This window comes from Arvicola amphibius, chromosome 8, assembly GCF_903992535.2.
Source record: "Arvicola amphibius chromosome 8, mArvAmp1.2, whole genome shotgun sequence".
NCBI classification, from domain to species: Eukaryota; Metazoa; Chordata; class Mammalia; order Rodentia; family Cricetidae; genus Arvicola; species Arvicola amphibius.
In genome coordinates, this window is record NC_052054.1 from 57,025,556 (window position 1) to 57,052,800 (window position 27,245).

A 27,245-nucleotide genomic window follows, 5' to 3' on the forward strand; every position below is an offset into this window, starting at 1 on the left:
AGTGGGCTGCGTTTTAGAGGAACTACTGCATATTAGAAAATGAATCACTTACAGCTTTCAAGAGATAGGAAAAAGAACCTACCAGACGAACAGAATGTCACTAAGACTTGTAAACCTTATATTTGCTTAGGAACCCCAGGTGTTATAATTGGAAGAAACTCACAGAAGCTAACTTCAGCTGTTTGAAGCTAGTGTAGAAACAAGGGTTAGTAAGAAAATCTTGGTTTAAAATATACTTGGAGATTATATTAAAAATTTAGAATTGCCTTATAAAGTTATTGAAAATTAGATGGTATAACAGTATCCCATATGGTTTACATCCTAAAGCAAGCATTATAAAATAATGGAGAATTCCTCATAGTCATAGAATGATTGAATTTCCAGAGGATTCATAGTGAACCTGAGGTAATTGAGTCTAAAATGCTCTGTTAACTTCCTGTGGATTTTCTTGGGTGGTGAGTTAAAATGGCCTTTTTGTTTTTGTTTTTTTTCAAGACAGAGTTTCTCTCTGTAATAGACCTCACTGTCCTGCAGCTTGTTTTGTAGACCAGGTTGGCCTCAAGCTAACAGAGATCCACCTGCCTGTGCCTCTGTCTCTGCCTTCCCAGTGCTGGATTAAATGTGTATGCCACCCACATCTGGCTAGTGTATGTGTATTTATAGAACAAAATATAAAACTTTTTAGAGAAAGAAACTATATTAAAACATCTCTGAAAAATCTTACTAGCTACTTCAAATTGAAGAAAACAAAATAATAATAATAATTATTCAGTGACATTTGCCCTTGAATTTCATTTTAGAGTAAATCTCAGGAGTTCATGAAAACTGAACAAATGCCGAACTCAAAAGCTTTGTAGAGTATACAAATAAATATGTATTCTTGCCTTTTTGACAAGAAATGCCTTTTCAGATTTATGCTACTTTTCTAAAAGGTAAAAGACTTGAAAAACAGATTTTTTTTCACGATTAAGAGTTTAGGCCTGAGGTTGGGGCATAAGCCAGTGGGTAGGCACAAAATCGCCCCGAAGGGGCAACAACAGAAACTGGCTTGAGTCTCTCTCAGTTTTCTGCAGTGAACCATGAGAATGCCTAACAGTGACCTTTGAAGTCTCCATATGGAGGATGGGGCCCCACAATAACTATTCCTCCCAGAATATGATAACACAATTAAGCTAGAAAACACCACCTAAATATCAGCGTTTAACTACAAACTGCTCAGAATAGTTTTGAGGTTACTAGCTGATGTAATACAGCCTAACAGACAACTCTAGCCAGGACTTGAGACAAACCCTGCACTTTCCCATTATGCAGAGACTGAACAACAAATGATACAGCTACCTTTCCCAGTACTTGACAATTAGCCCCAATTTTTCTTTTTAAGATCCCCTAAAGATACCATCACCCCCAGACAGTAGGATGTAAATTTAAGAATAGGATGCTCACATTCCCAAGAGGTGGGGAGTGTGGTTATTTTGTTATTCAACGGATTATGGATATTTGTCATTGTTCAGGGGATTGGTTATTATTGGCCAAGTTGTTATTGGCTATGGTCAGAAAAAAAGCTAAACAAGGGATATATTAGATTAAAGGTTCTTGTTTTTAAGGTAGAGAGTATAGATATGATAAGATAAAAGGGTAGTTTACTGAATTACTCTGAAATTCAGTAAATTTCAGAAAATTCAGAAAAATTCAGAAAAAAGGAGGATATAGATATAATAAGATAAAAAGGTAGATTTTTGAATCTTACTTTTTAAAAGCAACTACTAGTTTTCAAGGTTTTACATTGGATTGGACTTTTCTATATTGTATACAAATTTTATATATTGATTCAAATTTGAGGTTAATTTTTTTTAGAGCATACTGTACATACATTTCTATTCTTGTTCAAGGTATTGTACTATACAAGCCATTTAACAACGTAATACAAATTTCTAGTTCTTGAAAGTTTTATTACTTACTGTTTAGGATAATAAGGAAATGCAGATTAGTTGCAAATCACTTATTATAATTAAACTTTTCACATTAGGTAGGTTTTCAAGGTCAAACAAAGATATGTTTTAGACATGTTATTTTCTACAGAATACAACATTTATTAAGATATTTTAATAGCATAGCATAGGTTTTTTTTTTTTTTTTTCCTTTTTGGACAGTAAGACATGTCTGCTACTGGCAGCACCAATCTACTTCAGAGAAGAAAATGGTCTTCAAAGAAACTTCACATAGTGTTTACTTTTCTTGTAGCAAAAGTAAGCCACTGGGCAAGAAAATGCCCCTGTCTCGACTGCTGACAATATGCTATCCTAATTGGACAAGCAAGACACAAAAGAAAGTGACTGCCAAACATTGTCAAGACAAAGAGGGGCAGTCCTTCTGAATATCCCTCCTCACAGAAATGTCTGTCAGATATGCTAGGCCTCTAGGCCAAAGATGTATGCCCTAATGTTGTCCTAATGTTGCAGAGGAACCATGGGTGACTGTCCAGAGAGATAGGTGTTTCTGTCATTTCTCACTTTTTTTTGAAAGTCGTTTGCTTGCACTTCCTGCTTTCTCAGTTAATATTATTTCATTTTTGGGTCTCTGAAAGAGTTGAAGGATAGTTATAGTTTTCCCTGTTTACCTGAAGCAGAAAGCAGTTATGATAGAAAGTAAATTAGGTACATGACTTTGGACTCACCAAGATAGGATAGATAACGGAGTATTTTCTCTGAATTTGTCAAATGCAAATGGACTAGATAGTATTGATGTATTTATTGCCTGTATATATTGCATATATTTATTGTACTTACTATATATAGTTTTTCTTACATTAGTTATAGCCTTTTTTATTTTAGACAAAAATGGGAAAATGTAGTGATATATCATTTGTATTTTAATAAATAAAGCTTGCCTGAAGATTAGAATCCAAAACAGCCACGCTAGTCAGCTATACAGGCATGCAGTGGTGGCACACACCTTTAGTCCCAGTTGCTAACACTAGTTAGCCATAGAAGCTTGCTGGTGGTGGTGCATACTTTTAATCCCAGCACTAGAGAGGAATATAAGGCAGGATGAGATAGGAACTCGCTCTCTTTCAGTCTGAAGATTTCATAGAGGTAAGAGCTCTCTAGTGGCTTGGCTGTTTTGCTTTTCTGGTCTTTAGCCCTGACTGTCTTAGAACCCACTGTGTAGATCAGACTGGCCTTGAGTCCAGAGATCTGTCTACTTCTGCCTCCCCAGTCCTGGGATTAAAGGCACTTGTCACCACTGACTGGCAGTGGTATCTCTATTTCTACAAATAATTATATCTGATTTATTTTATCTGCTTAAAAATCTTAGTTTTTGAAAATATTTAGGGGTTCAAAAATTAAATCAGAAATTTATTTTTTGTTAATTATGTTGTGCTTATTGACTGAAAATTTCTAAGTAGCCTTGCTTCAAGACCTCTGATGTATTGATTAAGTAAACACTCCACCTGAGTTTTGTCTATTATGTACACACTAGCATATTTACATAGTTGGAAATGTGTTAACTTTTAGTATTTTCAAGACTGTTTACAGTCTTGGCATGTTGGTAAGGCTGGGTAGCAGGTACCTCTGTAATTTTTTGTAGGTTTTATTTTTCTTGATATTGCACTTCTAGATCATGAGAATAGTTTGTTAGGAAGAAAACAGTTTGCTGATGCAGTTAGGCCTTTTGCTTTATCATTGACTATTGTCACTGAGTTATCTGGGAATGACTTGTTTGTTAATTAGGCATGATAAAGGCTTCTGGAAGGCTCACCTCCCCGTCAGGCTCTACAGGAAGGTGATGGGAGAGCTGTGAGGTGCCTCTGTTGTGAGGAGTACTTAGATCCCTTTCTTTACACTTGCTCCAGAAAAGGGTTGACAAATCTTATGATTACCTGTTACTTTCTTGCTCTTGATTCTATTATGGTATGGAATTAATAGTTGATTGAGTTTTAGCTGTCATTCCCATTCATGTTTTAAGAGCTTTCATGAAAAAGATCAGCAAACAATAAAAAAGATTAGTGGTTGATGACCTTTAAATCACTTTAATGCTATGGGAATTAGTAAAGGACTTTTTTGCATTCATATTCTTATCAATCATCTTTTCCTTCCTGTTAGAATGAGTAGTTTCCCCATTTTTTTGTAGACAATATTTACCTACAAGTGAATGCTTAAAACTTATCTCCTTTAATAGTTTCATAGGTGCTTGCGTGGGTGCTGCAAAGTGAATTTAGGTCCTTTGGAAGAGCAGCAAATGTTCTTAACCACTAGTTGACTCCTTCATAGACACTGGGGAGGATTAGTGCATTGGCATGCTCTTTTTTAACTTACATGACTTACTTCCTGACCAAAAACAGCTGAAGGGAACAAGTGGCTTGTTCAGCTTGTGAGTCCAGGTTATCCTCATTACTTCAGGGAGGTCATAGCAGCAGGAGCCAGAGACATCAGCTCACACTGTCTCTGTTGTCAAGAGCAGAGGGAAGTGCGCCAATTCAGCTTGCTTGTTACTCAGCCAGTTTTCCTCACTCTTTAACAGTTTAACATTTCATGGGCTTAGCCTATGAAATGGTGTCTTGGGTGAGTCTTCCTGAATGGACTAGCATTTCAGACAGTCCATCACAGACATTTCCACAGGCCAATGTGGTAAAAACAGTCATTTGTGACTCTTTCTAGGTGATTCTAAGTTATGGCAAGTTGGCATTTAAAAGTAAATAGCACATTTTGTAATTAATGTAGTTTATGAAGATAAAACTAGGAAGTAATATGAATTTATAAAAAAAGTGGGAATTTTTACTTCCTGGAAAATAGGATAATTATTTTGATGATGTTCTTAGGTTTTAACCTCTGTTTTTATTGTGTGATAGAACATAAATTACCTTTCTGGAATTCAGAATATCTTACAGAAGTGGAGATATTAAATGAATTGATAGGTACTTAGTACAGTGTCTGGGCACATGCTAAAGTTATTCATATTATTATACCATTGTATTGTTTTAACTGTAATGTATATAAACAATAGTATATTTTAATATCTTAGCTTTTGAGTTGTTAGGGTTGAGGTACATGTGAACCTTCTCTTTCCATATGGGCATTTTTCATGTATATATATATGCCTTGTGCACTAAGAAGGCATCAACTCCTCAAGACTGGGTTTTGAGTTTGTTGTAGCTTCAATGTTGGTGCTGAGAATGGAACCTGGGTTCTCTCGAAAAGCAGCCATTTGTCTTAACCTCTAAGCCATGTCTGTAGCCCCTGGACCTTTGTTTTCTCGGTACTTACTTTCATCACTCCTCAATCTTCTGGGAGACTAAGTTCATTGTCTATAAGTTCTATAATCAGTGGCCGTAACTGCTGTCTGTCTCACTCCTGCTTTAAGATCAAATGCAGTTGTTGGGGTAGAAATCTTGAACTTTGATCAAAGTGCCCACATAAGCCTTATCTTGAAAAACAGGACTCAGATGTGCATGCTTATGTATACTCATGCAGGCTCATGTGGAGGCCAGAGCAGGTATCAGGTACAGCCATCTCTTACTGCTTAGTTGCTTAGTTCTATGGGACAGAGTGTTTCATTGAGGGCAAAGCTCTACCAGTTTAATTGGCCTGGCTGACCAGTGAGCTCTACTTACTTCATCCTTGGTTTATAGGTTATGGGCATGTATGGCCATAGCCTATTTTATGTGGGTGCTGGGGATTCAAACTCATGTCATCTTGATTTCACAGCAAGCACTTTTACCCACTGAGCCATCTTCCGAGTCCTGCTTATCTAAATAAAAAACATAGGAAATACCATATTACAATCTTTTATGTTTGCTGTTGAGAATTGAACCTAGGGCCTTGTATATAACTAAGCACATCTAAAGCAAAACAAAGCAGTCCCTCTTCCAATTGCATTCCTCCCTTGAGCCCCTCTTAAGACCGGGCATTCTCATTTCCCCTTAATTTATGTTTGCTTGCTTTTAAAAGCAAAAACAACAAACTACAAGTGAGCTCCACTATTTAGATTTTAGAATTCATGTTGGGATATAAGTAAATTCAGGCACTAATATATGACTACTCTATTTTAAGTCTTTTACCAAAATCTTTTAAAGAAAATATGGTAGTTCATTAAATCATCTTTCTTTTAAACCAAGATCACACGATGAGGTGAAATTCAAGTTTTAAGCTTCTCTTTGGTGCATGTCTCCAAATAATAAGTTGCTATGACTGTTTTTCAGTTTTTGACACTTGTATATTAATTGCTTCTTTATGGATTTATACATTTTCTTTAGATAATTTAATTTATATATGTTAAGTATTTTTTTGCTGATGACTCATGTTGTAAACATTTTAAATATATATATATATATATATACATACATACATACATATATTTTATTGGAGGTTTTTTTTTACAACATATTCTGATCAGCATTTTCCTCTCCTAGCTCCTCCCAGACCTGTCCCACCTCCCCACCCACCCGACTCCATATTCTTTCTTTTTAGAAAATAAGCAAAACAATCGAAGAATGACAACAGAAATACAAGAAACATAGACATACGTATATCCACACAAGCAAAATCTATAAAAACACACAATTGGAAAGCTGTAAAATATAAGCAAAAACTCAGTAAGGCAAAAAATGCCCCCCAAAAGAAATGTGAGATTATAAGTCTATAAAAATACCATGAGATTTTTCTTTGTTGGCCATCTCCTACTAGGCATGGGGCTTTAAGTGCTTAATATCCTCAGTGAGACTTCTTTGGAGAACACTAAATTTTCTTTGGCAAGCAGTTGTCAAGAAGAGATACCTTCTGGGCTAAGGATAGGAGCTTACATCCATTCCCCCTCTCATTGTTGGGACCACATCTGGCTTGAACCTGTGCAAGCCCCTGTAATGCTGCCAGTCTATGAGTTTATATGTGCGTCAGTCCTGTTGTGTCAGGAAGACTCAGTTTCTTGGTGTTTTCCATCACTTTGGCGCTGACAGTCTTTTTACATCTTTTCCCGAATTCTAAGGGGAGGGTTTGATGAAGGCATCTCACTGGATTGAGTAGTCAACACTCTTGAAGTTAGTCATTGACTGTGTGTGTGTGTCTGTGTGGTGTGTTGTATCATGTGCTGTGGGTGTGCATGTAGAAATCCAAAGAGAAGATTGTGGAGTCCTTTATCTCTAGTCCCCAGTAGATCCTGGGCACCGAGCTCAGGTCGTTGGGCTTGAACCCTGAGAGCCCCAGTTTCTCAGTTTTCTCTGTGTGGATTAGCATTTCCCCCTTACATCACCTTGTAATGTCACAGTGCTGTTGTCCACAAACAGATTTGTTAGATAACCTGCCAGTTCTGTTTTTTCCTAATCTAGATAATTTTTAATGCCTTTGTGTTCAGTTTCTTTTATTTTGATTTCTGTATTATCTGCTTTTTTAATTCCTTTTTTTGGGAGGGGGCAAAGGTTCTTATTTCTAATTCCTTGGAGGAAGAAGAATTTTAGGAATGAAAAAATATTATAGATAAGTACATTTTGACCATATATTTGAATAATAACATGAATGACTAGAGATTTATGCATTTGAAATAATTTCAAAACCTTGAAGGCTTTAAAAAATTGCTTAAATTCCAATGTTACATTTATGAAATTTAGTATGAGTCAGATTTCAGGTTTTCGCCAAGATTTTACATACATTTTGCTAGACATTTCACGTTGGCATTGCTTTGTTTAGACTGGGTACTTGGTCCTGTTTAGCTCTGGCTGTGTGTGCTGCACACGGGATGTCTGTGTGCACCAGGCCCTTCTAGTCTTTGTATCAATTCACCGGTTTTCTCATCTTGTTTTCTGTTTATTTCCTTTTTCTTTCCTGTCGATGTCCCAAATATCATTTTTCTAAACGTTAGTTGGATTGTTATTTCTTCTGTAAAATTGTACATTTTCTTATTTTCTAAATATTTTCCCCCCAGGTTTCTACCCTTGTTCTATGATTAAAATACCCCTTTCTTCCTTTTTAGAGTTTATCTTCTTCTCTTCCCCCTCTTCTTTTCCCTCTTTCCTTCCCCATCCATCCTGTTCTTTTCGGATAGGGTTTTGCTGTATAGTTCAGGCTGACCTCCAACTTGCTTTGTAGCCCAGGCCAGCCCCACCTTGGGATACTCCTGTTAGCCTCCTGAGAGTTGAGGTTATAGGCATGTACCACTCTGCCCAGTTAACTTCTTAAATTCTTTTTTGTGGTTCCTTTTTTGTGGTTGTCTATGTTTTTTCTGAGTTTTACTTTGATTTGATTTTTATCCCCAGGTTAGATGTTTGCTTTAACTGTATTTTAAATATTATCTGTCCATTCATATTTAAGGGTGAGACACTAAAGGACATTGACTGGAAACATTGTATGAGGAATGAATTTATTACTGCCTTGTTTAGCTGTATACCAAGGTGTCTAGTGACACTGTCCATATCTTGGACTCAAATTTTTTTTTTTTTTGGTGAGTGCTGTCCAGCACATGATGGAATGTTTTTTTATGTTCCTGATTGCTCACTAGCTAACCAGTACCATCCTCGCTTCCTAATTGTGAAAATCAAAGTATCTCCTGGCATTTTGAAATGCTCTCAGAGGAGAACTGACTGACTTTCTTAGTGTGCTCTTGTCCTCTTCTTTTTTTGTGTGGGTGTACACTATGATTTTGTTATTGACATAGGACTAGGGTTTAGAGCACCAACATGTGTGGTCAGTCTAGAAGTAATATTGAAAATTTTTAATTACAAAGCTGTTTTCTTTTTAATGTTTTTATATGCTTTCTTCATTTTGTTTTTCCAGGAGAAACTCAAATGAGGACCATAGGAATAAAACTAGAAAACATTATTTTTGAGGTTTTTCAGGTGGGCTTTGTTCTGTCCTGAATCTCAGATGTGTATTTTCATGATTTTATGTGAACTCACTTTCTCTTGGTAGGAGTCAGATAACTATAGGGGAGAGTTTCAGATTGAGTTTCAGAGAATTTGAGCCAGCATGGACTTCTGTTGATTGGAAAAGGGCTTCTTAGCTTTTAACATGTTGTACAACAGTTATACTCTGGCTTTGGGAGAATTACAGCTCTGTGTGCATTTCCCAAGAGGTAAAAAGTTTAGTTTTAAAATTTAGATAAAGTTGTCTAGTTTGCTAGCCTTATATATAGTTTTGCAACCTTAAATAATTACAAATAAAAATTCATTTCCTTGGTTTCACTAGTCACATTTCTAGTCACATGAGTAGTCATGTGACTGTTGACTGTCCTCTGATCGAGGGCCCCTAGGCAGGCACACTTTGTATCACATCGACAGTTCCACGTAGACTATGGAGTACCTGAGTGTCATTGAGCTTTTTTATAGTTGGACTTATTCACCATCATACATCATGAGTCTGTACACTCATTTTCTTTTTAAAGCTTCAAACTGTGGGAAGAATTCTTCTTATGTGGATTAAAGTTCTAATAATTATGTTTTGGTTGACTTCTGTGGCTTTACTTTTAACCTTTTTCCTCCCAGACAGTGCAATGCTTGCTAGACAGTGGTGCTGATATTAACAGGCCGAATGTATCAGGAGCCACTCCATTGTACTTTGCTTGCAGGTACGATATTTTGTATTTTCAGACATGCTTCCCTTAAAGAATGTTATGTTTCAACTATATTTTCACGTATAAATATTTGTGTATGTTTTCTCAAACTTCTGTTTTCCTACAAATGCTTTGCTTTTATTTAGTATGATAAATATTCTGTTACTTAATTGCAGGAGAGAAAGCATTTATTGCTATTTTAAGATACAATCTTACTCTGTAGGCCAGGGTTTAGAACTCACAATGTAGCTGATGGCTGGCCTCCAACTTTAGGTTCTCTTCCCCCAGCTTCTATAATGCTGAGATTATAAGTGTGAGCCTTTTTGATCAGCATTTCAATTAATTGCCAGTGCTTTTATTTTATCATTGGGGCTGTTTTATTTACTTGAATACTTCAGTTTTAGGACAGAGCAGTAATCCAGTGAATTCCATATCTTTTAAATACCTAGGTCTGTTCCTTTGGGAAAAACTGTTGAATATGATTGGTATATGTTATGTTTTCTGTTTTTTCACTACTGTCTTGGTTATTTTTCTTGACTTGGTTGTTTGTTTCTTAACTCTTGTAAGTACTTGTAGAGGACTTGCCTAGCATGCACAAGGCTGTTCTTTCATCTCAAGCATCAGGGCATTGAAAAAGCCGACCAAAACATCAACAACACAAAACAAATGCTGAAGAGTAATATAGTAATTACATACACACACTTGTTCCATACACATATGCCTGTATATGTTTGTAATCTGTCACATAAACGTAGTTTGCAGTTAGTAAGAGTGCAGAAAACTACTGTAATGGTTCTTTTTGCTTTATAGTCCTATGGTTGTCCCTTGGTATCCTTGGCGATTGGTTCTAGAACAACTTTCTCCCTGATGGATAGCCAAATATAAAGTCCCCGATGTAAAATCCCAAAGTATTTATATGTAATCATCCTGCAGCTTAATTATCTCTGTATTACTTACATTTACTATAAACACTGTGCAGATAGTTGTACCATGTTGTTTGAGTAGTGATAAGCGATGAAGTATGAACATATTCAGTACAGAGATAAAGTATGTGCCTATTTAGTACAGGTACAACAGTTGTATGCCTGACTGTGTTTTCAGTCTGTCAATATGGAACCCATACGTGTGGATGGCTGATTATATGTTAATTGTAATAATCATTATTTAGATTTTTATAGTGACTCTAAAAATTTTGTATCCTATTCTTTTATATGATTTAAATATTATTTTTGTGTGTATGAATGTTTTGCTTGCATGTACACAACATGCATGCCTGTTGTCTGTGTAGCCTAGAAAAGGGTGTCTGATCTCCTTGAACTGAAGTCACAGATGGTTGCTAGCTGCCACAGGGATGCTGTGAATTGAACCTGCATCCTTTGCAAGAGCAGCAAGCATGCTTATGTGCTGAACCATCTCTTTACTACCATTTTACTACAAGTTTATTTTTAACAGAAAGATGTGCCTTTTCTTGTTTCTCATTGGTGTCTTTGATATTATCTTGATCAGACTGATACAGATCATCTATTCATTTTGATTTTAACAATTTCTATTATGTGTGTGTCCATTGTGGGTACATATGCGTATTATAGGTGCCTGTGGAGGCCAGAAGAGGGTTTCAGATAGAAACTGAAACTGGAGCTTGAGTTAGAGGCAGTTGTCACTGCCCTGCTCTCCTGAAAACTGCACGCAGGTCCTCTGTAGGAGCAGTGCATACTTGCGACTGCTGAGCTTTCTCTTCATCTCTCTTTATTTGGGGCAGTTTACAAAGCACTCTAGTGATTCTTTCATGTATTTTCTTAAATTGTAGTCATATCATTTCTCTCCTTCCCTTCCCTCAACGCCACTCTCTCCTATGCAACCCTACTTGTCCTCTCTCAAAATTAATGACTTATTATTTTGATTGTTATACATATACACACAGACATACACAAACACACACACACTCTATCTCCCCTAAGTAATAAGTATGACCTGTATGTGTATGATTTTTTTATTTAAATTATGTGAATTGTAAAACTTAGTGAAACTGTTATATTCAAGGGGCTTTTACATACAAGAGCTTTTTGGGTTTGTTTTCTAGTCATATCTGAGTTCAGTAGTCTCTTATTTTTATGATTTGATTGATTGACTGATAGCTAATTCCATGATGATACGAATTTATGAAAGCTATTAGCTTGAGTTTCTGGAATAATGTTATGCCACACACACACACACACACACACACCTTATATAATATATAAATTAAAAATTTTGAACATTTTGTTTATTATTTTTATGTGTATGGGTGTTTTGACTGTATGTATGTCTAACTATGTACCATGTACATGCAATGCCCTTAGAGGCCAGAAGAGTGTGTTAGATCCTCTGGAACTGGAATTATAGACTGTTGTTGTAAGCTGGAAACTGAACGTGGTTCCTCTGGAAGAGCAACCAGTGCTTTTAACTGCTGAGTCATTTCTCCAGCACATTTACTTAAAAATTTACCCATATTTTATATTGGGTGTTTATTTTTTGACTAGACATTCCCTTGAAGCTCCCAATTTAATTGTTCACAGGCCAATTACATTGTTATAAAATCATCAGATGTCCAGAATATAGCATCTTATTTTTTTCTTCATGTCTTTCTTGTGCCCCTTATTCTCCTACTTATTCAGTGCAGAAATCAGGTCATTATTTTTTTAGTACTCTCCGACTCTGAACTTGGAACCTATTCTTAACAGCAAGCTCTTTAAAGTCTGCCCTCAGAGCATGCTTTGCATCTCTAGACTCTCTTTAAGCTACTTTCCTGTTGTTACCTCTCTCCTAGAGTATGGAGGAGTCTACCTAGTCTCCTTGGCTCCACTTTTACTTTCCTTTAGTAATGTCTTTCTCAGCAAAGCGACCTTTTGGGGGAAAGAAGAGTAAGTTCTTGCCACATTAGAACTTCTCAGTGCTTCTTTGTTGCATTCAGATAAAACCTGCATTCTTTTGGCCAGTGAGACTTTGGCTCCGCCCACTGTGCTTTGGCCATGCTGGTTCTCTTCGAGTGCTCTGAGTGCAAAGTGTCCACTGTGTTTTTCTGGGTGATGTTTTCCTGTTGTCTTTTGCTAGATGTTTTGTGTGGCTTATTCCTTTATGCCACTGCTTTAACTGTTACTTGATTCCCCCTCCAGCCTGCCTTTTTGTTTGAGTTAGGAATGTGGTCCAAGCTGGGCTCAACTTTGTGATCCTTTTGTCTGCCTCCCTTGTGCTTTCTTACACTATACACATGCATGTATTGCCAAACCTGGTATCTTATTGTGCTTTCTGTTGCTGTGATAAAATACTGACTGAAAGCAATTTGGGAAAGAAAGGGTTTATTTGGCTAACATTTGCTGGGTCACAAGTACATTGAGGAAAGCCAAAGCAAGAATTCAAGACAGGAATCTGGAGGCAGAGATTGACACAGAGAATGTGGAAGAGCACTGCTTACTGGCTTGTTATTCATGGCTTGCTCAGCTTGCTTTTGTATGGCACCTATGACCAACACCCCAGGGTGGTACTACCTACAGTGAACTGTAGTACAGTTCAGCCTCTCTTGTCAATTATTATTTTAAGAAGATACCCTATAGACTTTCGTACAGCATATTTGATGAAGGCATTTTTCTTGGGGTTCCTCGTCTAAAGGTTTCTAGCTTGTGTCAAGTTGACCAAAATCAATCAATCAATCAATCAATCAATCAATCAATCCAGGATACCTGACTTTAACTTGCTTTTTAGAAGCATAGTTATGGCCGATTTAAATAGATCTCGAATGATGGTCGGTTACAATATCATAGTATTGCTTTCATAGCATTTTGTAATTTATGCCTACTTATTTACTGTTGTCTGTCTCAACTTCAGTGAAAGCAAAAAGAGTATTTCTTTTTACTTCTTTCTGTCTGATGCTTGTACAGTATTTTGTGCTTAGATGTTTAGTGGGTGCTTGTGAATGAATCCCTCTGGTTACATACAAAATGATGAATTTAAAATAGTTAATACAATAGTATATTATTATGTGGAACTGGAATATTTGTATAGTTAGTCTGAATATAAGAATATTGTTAAAAGATTGTTTTAAAAGTATTTATTCTTTTACTGTATTTATATAAAAGATTATTTTTAAAACTCAGATGTGTGTGGTACTGGGAATTGAATCCAGGCACCTTTTGCCATGCTGAGCCATTCTTAATTTTTATTTTAAAGACAGGGTGTTGTTGTAGTTGAGGATGGTTTGGGACTCACTAAACATGGCCAGGTCTGACCTGGAACTCATGAGAGTCCTTCTACCTCAGCCAAATGCTCAGCATTATGGGCATGAACCAAGATGGCTATTAAGTTTTCATTTAGCAAGCATTGGATCTCTTTGAGAAAAGATAAGACATGAAATGAAAAAGGAATTTGTATTTTAGCTATAAGGCATTACATATCATTCTCTGTGTTTCTGTGTATTTTAGTGTATATAATTATAAAACAGGGTGGATATAGTTTTAAAGTTGACTATTAAAAACAGTTGACAATTAAAAAAAATCTTAGCTGAGCATGATGGTGCTGGTCTTTAGTTTTGGCAATCAGGAGGCAGAGGCAGGCGGAGCTTCAGGGTTATCCTGGTCTACAACGCATGCTCCAGTCCATCCAGGGTACAAAGTGAGACCCTGTCTCAAAAATCAAAATATCCTTTCTGTAACTCTTCACAACTCTGTGACTCTGTAGGTTAGTTGTAAACTGCTGCAGTTTTACATAAGTAGTGTTGGGCACTAATTGTGCTCTTCACAGTTTGTATGCTGTATACAACTGCTTCTTGTTTTTAATGTAGTTTTGAAATGGACTGTCCCTTAATTGGAGGTGTGAGCTTCAGGTAGTTTCAGAGAGCCAGCTTTCTTGAAATGTTGTACTGGCATTTTGTTTTCTTTGTGCTAAATATTCTTTTTTTTTTAAAAAAAAATATTTCCATAATTTTCTTTACAAGAAGATGTAAAAAGTATATTTTGCCTGCATGTGTGTCTTTATATCGTGTGAGTGCCTGGCGCTCACATGGGTCAGAAGAGGGTATTAGATTCTCTGGAACTCGAGCAACAGATGGCTGTGTACTGCCCTGTGTGTCTTGGGAACCAAATCTTGGTCTTTTACAAGAGTAGCAAGTACTCTTAACTGCTGAGCCATCTCTGCAGCCCCAGGACTTATTTTACTTTTACTTTTATTTTACTTTTAATTTTATGTGTGTGTGTGTGTGTGTGTGTGTGCGCGTGCGTGCGTGCGTGCCTGTCTGTCTGTCTGTCTGTCTGTCTCTCTGTGTATCATCTGAGTGCTAGTACCCACAGGTGCCACAGGCATTGGATAAACCCAGTGTTGGAGTTCCAGGCATTTGTGAACCATCTGACATGGGTGTGCTGGGAGTTGAGCTCAGATAGTCTGAACCACTAAGCTGTCTCTCCAGCCCTCATGCTAATAATTGGTTTTGCTGTATGTGACAAAAAAAATGTTTATGTGGAGGCTTTATGAAACAAACAGATGGATGTATCTACTGTTTGACTGTTGGTCTTGAGCAATTGCATTTACTCTTGAAACATTGGGTGAACCTTTCAAAAGAGACTTTAGACAGATTAGATTAAGCACAGTTGATTTGCACAGAGAGCAAGCACTTTATAAACTGGATAAGTACTCAAACCAGAAGTGGTTCAGAGAGCTCTGTGCTAGCAGTGTCTGAACAGTGAGCTCTTAGGCTAAATGTGGATGGTGGCCTGAGTGGCGGCAGCAGTGCTTTGGGCTTATTTGAGCATGATTTGATGAATTGGCTGCCTATGATGGGCTGATACTTTATCTGTGAACATAGGAGTAAAACACTCAGTTTGTCCCACTCACCACACGGATGAGGAGTTTCCTCCTTACCAGGGAGCCAACACTTGACTATGCAGTGGTCATCAGCTTAAACATCTTCAAAGCCAGTTTTTACACCATCTACTGAGTAACAGTTGTGGGCTCAATTCTAGTTGAATCTCTGCACTTTAGGTACTTGGAGCAAGTCTCATCCTCTGCAGTTTCTGAACGGCTGCCAGCTGGGCTTCCTTGGACTCCCTCCTTGGGTTTGACTAATTTGCTAGAGTGGCTCATAGAACTCAGGGAAATACTGTGCCACCATTATTAGTTATAGAAGGGTATTTTGAGGGTTACAAGTCAGCACCAGACACAGAGACCCATTGGGCAAGGTCTAGAAGGCTCTCAAATGTAGGCACTTCTTGTCAAAGAATTGAGATGCATTGTCCTGGGGAGCTGGGACTTCTTAGTCACAGTACTTCAAGGCTGGCTCTTCTCAGCTAGCCAGAAGTTCTCAAAGACCCAGTTTTGTTTTTTAACTTCATTTTGTTAGCAGGATTGAAATGTGGACAATTGTTCAGAATTGTTATTGGGCCAAAAGGGGTGTGACTTAATATTTTTAGGACAGAGTGTCAAACCCAGCAGGGTGTTTCTGTTCAGAGTCTTCATGGCCTTTTGGGCAGCATTCCTTTCTCTTAGGTAACAGTCAGGGCACCTTCTGAAAAGGGGATCCTCTCCTGGATCCTTACACAGGTAGAGCAAAAACATGTCAGAGAAGTTTCTGTGAGTCACTTAGGGAAGTTTGCTTTTGGTCTCAACATTGTAACAAAAATTCCCTCTGAGTTGATTGTTCCAAAGCTACTTCAAGAATCAAGGCCAGGAAACCCAGTACACTAACCTTACTTTTCTAGTTATTTAAGATAATAACAGGGAGTTATGTAAGAACTAGGAAGCGTGGATGAGCACACACACACACACACACACACACACACACACACACATACACCGTCACATCTGAATATTTGTTGTGAGCAGCACACTCTTAGTTGCTTATTTATTGTTAGGTTGCAGTTGGTTGCCTAGGAGCTCAAGTGCAGGGACAGCTTTCAGGCTAATACTGTCACAGTTACATCCCTGGAGACCGAGGACTAGATAATGTTTATCACCTGAGGTAGTCTAGGAAGTTGTGTTAGGTTTCTACTTGTTATTTCCATCATTCATTCTTTAGTGCTTATTTATCGAGTGTATGAAATACCAAGTTAAAGCTCACAGTATAATTTATAGAATGTGATGTGTACATGTTATTAGCTGACTACCATCTTGGTACTATAGAACAAGCTAACTATTTCGATCCTGACGGTTCGGAGACTGGAGAGATGGCACAGCAATTAAGAGCACTTGCTTTTGCAGAGGACCAATGTTCATTTCTCAGCACTCAACCTGGGGACAAACAGCCATCTGTAGCTCCAGTTCCAAGAATCTGACTTCCTCTTGACCTCTGAGGGCACAAGACACATACATGGTGCAAATATATCCATGCAGGGGAAACATACATATAAAACAAATAAATGTAAAAAAAAAAATAAAAGTTGTCAATTGGAAAGACTGAATATGTGGACATTAAGCAATTGTGAGAGTTATTGAAATTGGATAGTTTTTATAAAACTCAGATTATTCTACAGGTGCCACGCTCTTCTGACATGTATTAAGTTTACCTTGGTTACTTTTTAGTTTTATTTTTGGGCATGACAAGGAGCAGCCTAGCATAGGACAGTATGAATTAACCACTGTTATAATAGCTGTCTGATATTTTGGCTGGCACCACCAGTTTAATAACCCTGGTGCCTGATGAAGAAAGACTTCTGAACCTTCTGCTTGAGGCTTGTTATATCACAGCTGGGAGACTGAGACAGAATTGCCCTGAGTTTGGGGCCAGCATGGACTACAGAGTGAGAGACTACTCTTGTTAAACATTAATAATAAGGCTAATTACTATTGTTTTCAAAGGACTGGGTTTTTTTTTTTTTTTTGGTACAATGTGGGCACTATTACTTAAAAACTATTTATTTTATTTGTGTTGGTGTTTTGCCTGAATGTAAGGCTATACCAGTTATGGTGCCCTCTTGAGGAAGAGGCCTGGTCAGTCAACTTAGACCATGAAACTCAATATGGAAAAGTTCAACGGAACTGCCATATATGGGCTGATCATGCATGCTTTAGCATTGCCAGGGCATAAATTTCAATTTTCAAATTTTTCCTGTGGAAGAGTAACCTAGCTGCTGAGCCATCTCTCCAGCCCCCAAGATATTATTCTTATGTTAGTTCTGGTCAATTGGTACACATATCAAGGAAGGTAGTTACTATTGTCATAAGTTATCAATAGAATGATTAAACCTATTATAATTGTTTTTTTGTGACACTAGATTTATAGCAGGACAGTATGAATGCTTAATTCAAATTGGTTATAAATTATTTTTATACCATACCATTCATTTGAAATGCAATGAGCTTGTTTTAGATTTGTTCCCATTTCTGGAAAATCTGTGTAGTCTTTCTTACTGTGAAGTGATATGCCTCTAGAGGATACTAGGGATCTAATTTATGGAGAAAAGTTAAATTAAAAACTTAGATTTTTAATTTGGTTTTATTTCTATACAGTCATGGTCAGAGAGATACTGCACAGATTCTTCTATTACGAGGAGCCAAATATTTACCAGATAAAAATGGAGTAACCCCTCTAGATTTATGTGTACAGGTATGTTTTTAATATATTATCCTGAGGCCATTTATCATAGAAATTATAGATTATTAAATTATGTTTTTCATAAATGAGAGTACAAATGTTTAGCCTGCAAAACTATGATATTTAAAAGTCTTTTTGTTTTTAAACCCGAATAATCTTTAATCTTGTTTTTAGGGTGGATATGGAGAGACTTGTGAAGTATTAATTCAGTATCACCCGAGGCTTTTCCAGACTATTGTTCAAATGACACAGAATGAAGACCTTCGGGAAAACATGGTAGCATAAGCTTGCTAATAGGTTGTAAATGAATAATAATAATTCTGTTGTCATGATTGTTTTAGTAACTTGAGTTTGTTGTACATTATGAAGCTATGAATTATAGTTAGCCCTTGGTTTATGGGGATTCTGCAGCCCCAAATCAACAGTTGTTGATTAAAAATACTATAATTTAACATAGACACCTTTTGTTGTTATTCCCTAAAGAATATAGTATAACTATTAACATAGCACTTATATTTTATTAGACAGAATAAGTTATGTGAAGCTGATTTTAAGTTTATAAGAGAATATGCATTGAATAGATTCACTTGCTTTTTCTTCTTACATAGAGTCCTTGAGCATCTACAGGTTTTGGGTACTTAGGGACAAATTGGAATTGGTTACCAGGAATATTGAGGTGTAACTGTATATAATAATGTATCTTGTCTGATATTTGGCCCTCTGAATCATCTGGCTGGCTCTTTGGTCTCTCCTTAAGATAACTCTTCCTTATGGATAGAGGAAAGAAATGTAGTGTCTGGTGACCACTGTTCACTGCTCCTTTTCCTGTTGTTGTTGTGCTCCTAGGGCATGAACCCAGGGCTCACCTGCGTTGTCCTGCTGAGCTACATCCCCAGCCCTAAGCTCAGTATTTTCAATAGGAATATTCTTAGAAAAGTTTCAGAGTTGGAAAACTTCATAAACATTACAAGTTTAGAATTAAATTTCCACATACATACTTGATTTCCTATGTGTATGTATCTCTTTAACTGGGTAATTTTGAAGATATTGTCATCTTTTTCTATATTGACTTTTAAGTTTATGTAAAGCAAAATAATTGTAAAGTTCTTGACTTTAGTTAGCTGGCTTCAAGGCATTTATTAAACTAATATGTGTGTACATTTTGATAGAATTTAATGGATCACTTACTGTGTAATCACTTTTTTTTTAAATTGATATAAAACCAGTTACGGCAAGTTCTGGAGCATTTGTCTCAGCAGAGTGAAAGCCAGTACCTAAAGATTCTGACAAGCCTTGCTGAAGTGGCTACAACAAATGGTCATAAACTGCTTAGGTGAGCATTTTCGTAAATCAGTACGTAGTAGTGTCTGTCCGTTTCATCTCCTGAATAATTAGATACCGTCTGTCATTGGTGAGGTGTTAAAAATTTTTGCTGACTTACTGTATTAGTTTACTTTTCTAGACTATGATAAAACATCATGTCTTTGGCAATTCAGAGAAGGGCTTATTTGGCTTAAGGTTACAGAGTTTATCATGGCAGGAAAGCATGGCAGCCAGCAGCAGATGAGGGCTCACCTCTTGACTGGAAAGCAGGTAGCAGAGGGCAGGCTCTAAATGGTGCGCACCCTTAGACCCTCAGAGCCCCCTCCGGTGTAGTAACATACCTCCTCCAACAAGACCACACCTCCTAAGCTTCCCCGAGTGCCTCCAATGTCAGACCAAGCATTCCAACACTGAGACTAGGGGGACACCTCATTCATACCACACACACTGACTGGTTTTTGTTTTGTTTAAAAATTCTCGGCTTGGTTGATCACCTTCCTGGACCTGGGGGGAGTTGGGAGGACCTTGGTCTTAACATAGAGTAGGGAAACCTGATGGCTCCTTGGCCTGGAGAGGGAGGGGGGTGTATGGGTGGAGGGGAGGGGAGGGAAGGGGAAGGAGGAGGGGAGGAGATGGAAATTTTTAAATATAAAAAAATAAACCATGGGGGGGGGGAACATACAAACACCTAAAAAAAAAAAAAAAAAGGCTGCCTAACTGATCAGCCCTTAGTAGTCAAGAGACTTTTAAAGAAACCTAGAAGCCGGGCGGTGGTGGCGCACGCCTTTAATCCCAGCACTCGGGAGGCAGAGGCAGGCGGATCTCTGAGTTCGAGGCCAGCCTGGTCTACAAGAGCTAGTTCCAGGACAGGCTCTAGGAACTACAGGGAAACCCTGTCTCGAAAAACCAAAAAAAAAAAAAAAAAAAAAGAAAAAAAAGAAACCTAGAGCATGTTAATGTGAATTTTGGCATATGTGTATAGAATTTAATCCATATCTTGGGTGTGGTCATACTTCCTTTTGGTTCAGGCAGTTAGGAGCTGGAAATTGGAGGACCAGGAGTTCAAGGTAATCCTCAGCTACATAGTTTGTGACCAGTTTGGGCTACTTGAGAAAATAGTTCAGGAATGTGAATCTCTGACTTACAAAATTGGGTACATCCACTGTTTAACCTTTCAATATTCCTTCATGATTCATTATCAAGTTTTTTCCCCCTGTGCTTTCCTTTCCCCTAGTTCAATTCTTTATTCTTTTTAGAAGATAATATGGTTTTAATAACTCATTGCTTGTTGGGAGCTACTGAGTACCAGCCTCACCACTCTCTGAGGGTTCAGAATTGGACTTCTATGACAAGCAAAAACTGGCTTGGAAACAGAGTCTGAGGGGTAGAACAGACTGACTGACTTAGGCAGGTTTTGCCTGCAAGTTTCTTGCAGGAAGATAAAAGAAGGGAAAAGAAGAAGCATAAGGGTAAGGGCAAAGCGTCATAAGGCAGAAGGACAAGGCATTAGGCATAAGGGTAATAAGAGCACAGTGTAAGGTTAGGGGATAGGGCAATCATAAGGGCAAGGGATAAGGGCATCAGGCATATAGGGGTAAAAAAGGTAAGAGGTGATCTCCATAAAACTTTCAGTTTATATAGGCATACAGACAAGTTAGCAATCCCACAGATGGTAACAATAGTATCAAGCATGCATTTTCACAGAGTCACAAGAAACTGGTGAATGTGGTAAGTAGGCACCTTATGTCTCAGGGGGCGTGGTTGTGAATTTCCCCTGCGGTTGGGAACATATTGTTGGTAGCTATTCTAACCTGTGGGCTTGATTTGCTTTATCATCTAGCTGGTTGAGATAAAAGGAATCTCTTCTAGGGACCCTACTTTTAACTCCAGCAGGGTGCCCAGGTGAGAATTTTTCTCTCTGAAGCTAGTTTTAGCTACTCAGGCCTTTTCCCTGTATAAGCAGTTAATTTCCTGGGCTATGATCTTATGTTAGTTGAAACCAAGTTGAAAGGTAAATACAGAATTATTAGTAGCCTATTAAGTCAGAGCAGAAGACCAGTACATTATACCTTCCTGAGTCTGCTGTTAGAGCACACATGTTACCTCCTGTATGAGGCTCCTTTCAGTGACTTCTGTCAATGAGAAAGTTTGCGAGGGACTATTTTTATATAGATTTTGGCTATGAAAATGAGGAATTGACTGAATCCTTTTCACACCATGGCTTCATGGCTTTGGGGGAGGTATCCAGTTGCCCTATAGGAAAAGTAGATTTATACACTGTTGGGGTATTATAGAGGGAGAAATGCTATGATTTCACAAGATTTTTACAGAATTGACAGTGACTTATCCAAAGTACAGATGTCCTCATATGGTACGGGAGAATTGTCTGTAACCTGTCAATCATGTTTTAAATAAAACGCTGATTGGCCAGGCAGAAAGTATAGGCGGGAAAACCAGCCAGAAAGTAGAAATGATGTAATGAGAACAGGAGAACTCTGGGAAGGAGGAAGTTGATTCCTCCCACTCCTGCCCAGACCACCGAAGCAGCAGGATGTGATACGCCCCACTGAAAAAAGGTACTGAGCCACATGGCTAAAATATATAAAAAAATGGGTTAATCAAGATGTGAGAGTCAGCCAGTGAGAGGCTAGAGCTAATGGGCCAATCAGCTTTATAACTTACAGAGATTTTTGTGTGATTTTCTTTGGGGCTAAACAGTTGTGGGGTACCCGGTGGGACAGAAACCCAAACAAGCAGGCCCAGACCCCTCATGTTACACTCATAGCTTTGCAAAAATGGTTCTCCAGGTGGAGTGTCCGTATACACTTCTTGTGGATAGTCCAATAGAGCCGGCAACGTTACATTTACTGTGTAATACTTGTGGGCTCACTACAATTGCTCCATCTAAGGGCTTAAGCTTTATATCGCTTGAGTTTTATTTGTAACTTACATATATGCTGTATTTCTCTGTATGTGATTAGCCAGTCCAGTTAGAATAGGCAGTATTACCAAGTACTTAGTGTGTTACTGTTTTTTAGCATATGGATTTGACCCTCTTCTAGTTTGGATGTATTTTTCTATGCATTTCACTGTCACTAATCATTTCAACAGTGACAGTTTGTAATAACCTTTCACCTTCATAGTTGCTCCTGAACCTTTCTCTTTCCAGCATCATGCAGAGTCTATAAAAGATATGAATATAAAGCTATATTGTCAGGTTTACTTCTATTCATGTTCCATTCTACCTGGGGACTTTTTGTGTACCTAAGATGAAAGTCTTTCTGCCCTAACCCCTGCCTTCTTTTTCTAGAGAGGGTCTAGCTGTGTAGCCTAGGTTGGCTTTGAACTTGTTACCTCGTTTCATGGTCAGGAGTGGGAATACATTTGGGAGCTACTTATTCCCGGCTGCTGTCTGTGCTTCTCTGCTCTTCACTGCAAAGACCTTCTGCTAATTCATGACCAGTATTACCATCTCACTTGTTTTTCCTCATTTGCTTTCCATATCCTTTTGGAATCACATTTAGATTCTTTATCTAGAAGATTCATTGAAGCTAAGATTTCCATAATGTACTCCTCTCACTTTTTTTAGTTATTCCCACTAATTCATGTATTTGATGAAACCTAAGATTTAAGACAGGCTAATTAAAACATAGTACAAAAAAGGTGGAGGGGGATGAATAGGGACTATGTTTGATCAAAAAGCATATTATATGTATATATGAAATTCTGAATAAAAAGCATATATAGTTATTTCTATTCAGCTCCTTTATTATAATGAGCTATAATTTATGACTATTAAAATCATATTTTTTTTTAAAAACAAAAAGCCCAAAAAAACATGGTCTGTGAGTTTTGAGGTCAGCTGGGTTCAGATAGAAGCCCATAAGTTCAGACATACTGTTACTAATTGTAATCTCAGCAGTGAACTTTTTTGCTCCCCCTCTATTGTTACCAGTACATCTGTTGCATATTTTTGAGTACCTGCTGTTTACCAGGCCAACTGTTAGCTGATTATGAATAAAACAGATGACCTGTCTTCCTATATTGAATTTATAGTTTAGTTGAAATTTTATTCCATTTTTTAAAATTCGGTGTTAGAAAGAACTGGACTAAATGTACACTGCGAAGATAGTAAACTTGATGAGTAAATTTGTATAAAAGCATTCTTTTCTGCTCAAAAGTTATGCAACCTTTTGCTTTTTTTTTTGCACAGTAATTATAGACGATGACTGATGTTATAAATTTCAAAATAAATCCACTTTCAGAACACAGTCTTAACTGTGATACTCAGTACGGTTTCATATTAGCTGAATTGGTCTTTGATTTTTATGGTTGATGATATTTACAGTGTTTATATAGTTATAAGACAACTCATTATATAGGTTAGATGATTGGTAATATTAACATACAATTTGTGAATGTCTCATGTGAATATTTTATTACTGCTATTCTGAAGAAATACAGGGGTATGGATAGAATGATGGAACTTCAACCACCGAGTTAAGATGGTTGTATTGTGCATTGACCTAGAATATAGTATTTATACTATTGCTTCTCTTGCAAGTATTTTCAGAGTTGTAAACAATTGGTTGAATTTATAAATATAGTTCTAGAAGTGAATAATTTGCCTTAAAGTTTGTATCCAAAGATTCCATCTGTTCTGTGGCGGTCATTTTCTTCATAGTTTATGCTATGATCTTTGGTTATATTCTGGGTGCTAAATGATTAGAAATCTATTTATTTGTAACACTATATTTAATAGTATATATTAATACATATTAATAAATTTTTGTTCCACAAACCCTTCTGTTTTCTAGAATGATAGGAAATTATCTTACCACAGATAATTCATGAAACAGATGGTTAGTGGGCTAAATCTGCTTTCACATATGTATTTGAAGATGTTTGTGTTTGACTCCACCTAACCTTTTATGTTTTAACTTTTTCATTTTCAGTTTATCTAGCAATTATGATGCTCAGATGAAGAGCCTTCTAAGGATTGTGAGGATCTTTTGTCATGTCTTTCGAATTGGCCCCTCATCTCCCAGTAATGGAATCGATATGGGCTACAATGGGAATAAAACTCCAAGAAGCCAGGTGTTCAAGGTCAGAGAAGTAGTTGTTAGGAAGGGAGATGTAAAAGAGATGACTATAACACAGCATGCATTCGTTAATGAAAACCTCAAGGACAGGATGTGTTTGCTTCATAACTTGGTCACAATACTTTGCTTCTCATCTCATTTAATGAACAGGATTTCATTGGTAAGGTTTTTATATTTTTCTTACACATATATTGATCCTATTAGTGTTTTTAAGGATAGAGATATTTAGTACCAAAGTACGTGTACTGAATTTCAGGTTTGCTTTTTATTTTGTGTGGTATTAGATATTGTAGCAATGACCATCGACGTGTGGTGCAAGCATGTGACTTACTGAGTTAATCCTAGCTGTAGTGATGAGCTGCGGGCTGGCCACTTTCCCGCCGCCCGGCTCCTGGCCACTGGCTAGCTTAAAACCCGAAATAATTACACGGAAACTGTATTCTTTTAAACACTGCCTGGCCCATTAGTTCCAGCCTCTTATTAGCTAATTCTCACATCTCTTGCTTTAACCCATATCTAATAATCTATGTAACACCACGAGTGGTGTCTTACCTGGAAAGATTCAGCATGTCTGAACAGCTGGGTTCCATCGCATCTGTCTCCCTGAGGAGAGGCATGCTGGTCTGACTAACTTAGGAGAGGCATGGCGTCTGACTGAGCCATCTACTTCACTTCCTTCTTCCTGTTCTGTCTACTCCACCCACCTAAGGGCTGGCCAAGGTAGTTTCTTTATTAAAACAGAAGACCTTCCCACATCACCTAGCTTATGTTTACTTTTGACTTGGAGACAGGACCTCATTAAGTTGATCAGACTAACCTGGTCCTTGTTCTGTAGTTCAGGCAGGTCTTGACCTCTCCATCATATGCCCTCCTAAGAAGCTGGGATTACAAATTATAGCCACCAGATCTAGCTCAGATGCTGAGTTTTAAATGCATAATATAAGCCATCATTTTTAAAGTATCTTACTAGAAGATAAAATAATCTGGTTTTGTTCAGTTTTATTATGTATATGTTGTGTGTTTGTATCTGTTATGTATTTTAGAAGAAATGCTGCTTAAAAAAAGATTTGTTTATTTATTATGTATATAGTGTTCTGCCTTCATGTGTTCCTGCATGCCAGAAGAGGACACCAGATCCCATTATAGATGGTTGTGAGCCAGTGGTTGAACACAACATGGGGAATTGAACTCAGGACCTCTGGAAGAGCAGCCAGCTAGCGCTCTTAACCTCTGAGCAATCTCTTCATCTTCACTACTTTTTCTTAATAGTTCTGTTAACAATTTCTGGGATCACTAACAAAGAGTGTTTGGGATTATTTATTTATTTATTTATTTATATGTTTTGCCTGCATGTATGTTCTTTTGAAGGTGTTGGATCTCTTGAAATTGGAGTTACAGACAGTTGTGAGTTGCCATGTTGGTGCTGGGAACTAAACCTGGGTCTTCTGGAAGAGCAGTCAGTGGTCTTAACCACTGAGCCATCTCTGCAGCTGTATTTGGGATTTTTTTTTAAAAAAAACTTTAAATTACTTTGGCTGCTTTTCCTTTTTTTTTTTAAAGATTTATTTATTTTATATCTGCACGTATAACTTTATGTCAGAAGAGGGCATCCGATTCCACTGTAGATGGGTGTGAGCCACCATGTGGTTATTGGGAATTGAACTGAGGACCTCTGGAAGAACAGCCAGTGCTTTAACTTCTGACCATCTCTCCAGCCCCCTAGGCTGTCTTTTCTAACTCAAGCATACATGTCATTGTTGTTACCCATGTCAAATTATAAGTTTACGAATTAACTGCCTATATTGTTGATAATTTCGTATATAAATTTAGAAAAGACCATGGATTTAATCCTCAGCACATAATAAAAGGTAGTAACAACAACAACAAAAGGCATAAAAAAGTATGTCTTGTGCACAGCAGTGTTCTACCTATGAGTCACACTCCATGCCTTTTATTTATGATTTTTAAGGCTAGTCTTCTTTTTTTTTTCTTTTGGCTTTTTTGAAACAGTGTTTCCCTGTAGCTTCGGAGCCTGTCCTGGAACTAGCTCCTGTAGATCAGGCTGGCCTTGAACTCACAGAGATCTGCCTGCCTCTGCCTTCCAAGTGCTGGGATCAAAGGCATTTGCCACCACCGCCTGGCAGTGGTAATCTTTCTTAAGAGGTTTCTGTGTTATAAAATTTACTTTTGAGGCTCATGAAGACACATTCTTGCAACAGTCTTTAGGTTATTGCTCCAAATAGTAATAAATTTTTTTATGTTGTATCACTTACTTGAAAAGGTTTACTGTTTATAAAAGAAGTCTGGATTAATGTTATATGTTAAATAATTCTGAGCTATCTCACATGAAGTTTTGACATACTTAGATAAGTGGTTTGCAGGTGTTTTGATACTTCATAAAAATTATTTATGTATTATAATTGTTGGATAATGTATGTATTTGAATACAGGCTTGTGGAAGTCGAAAGACAACCCTTTCGTTTCCACCTTGCTGTGAGTTCTGGGCATTGAGCTTATGAAGCAAACACTTTACCTGCTGAGCCGTCTTGCTGGCCAAATCTGCACTCTTGAGTGCTAAGACTGGGTGTGATAGCCTTTAGAGAGGAATGTCTAAGTGTCTGTCTGTACATTTCCCCCTTCCCACTTTTCGAAATCAGAACAGAAAAGATAATTTTGGTCTGTACATATTTGTTTTTTTTTTTTTTTTTACAATTTTTTTTCTTTACCCC

At 37.4% G+C, this 27,245-nt stretch overlaps 1 protein-coding gene across 1 annotated transcript in view; it reads left to right on the forward strand.

Moving 5' to 3' along the window:
• Hace1 (HECT domain and ankyrin repeat containing E3 ubiquitin protein ligase 1) overlaps positions 1–27,245 on the forward strand; it is a 109,554-nt gene that overhangs the window by 31,866 nt on the left and 50,443 nt on the right. Inside the window, 5 exon segments of the mRNA XM_038339898.1 lie at positions 9,470–9,552; positions 18,007–18,103; positions 18,266–18,367; positions 19,318–19,424; positions 24,370–24,520. Coding sequence (XP_038195826.1) covers positions 9,470–9,552; positions 18,007–18,103; positions 18,266–18,367; positions 19,318–19,424; positions 24,370–24,520 — 540 coding nt within the window.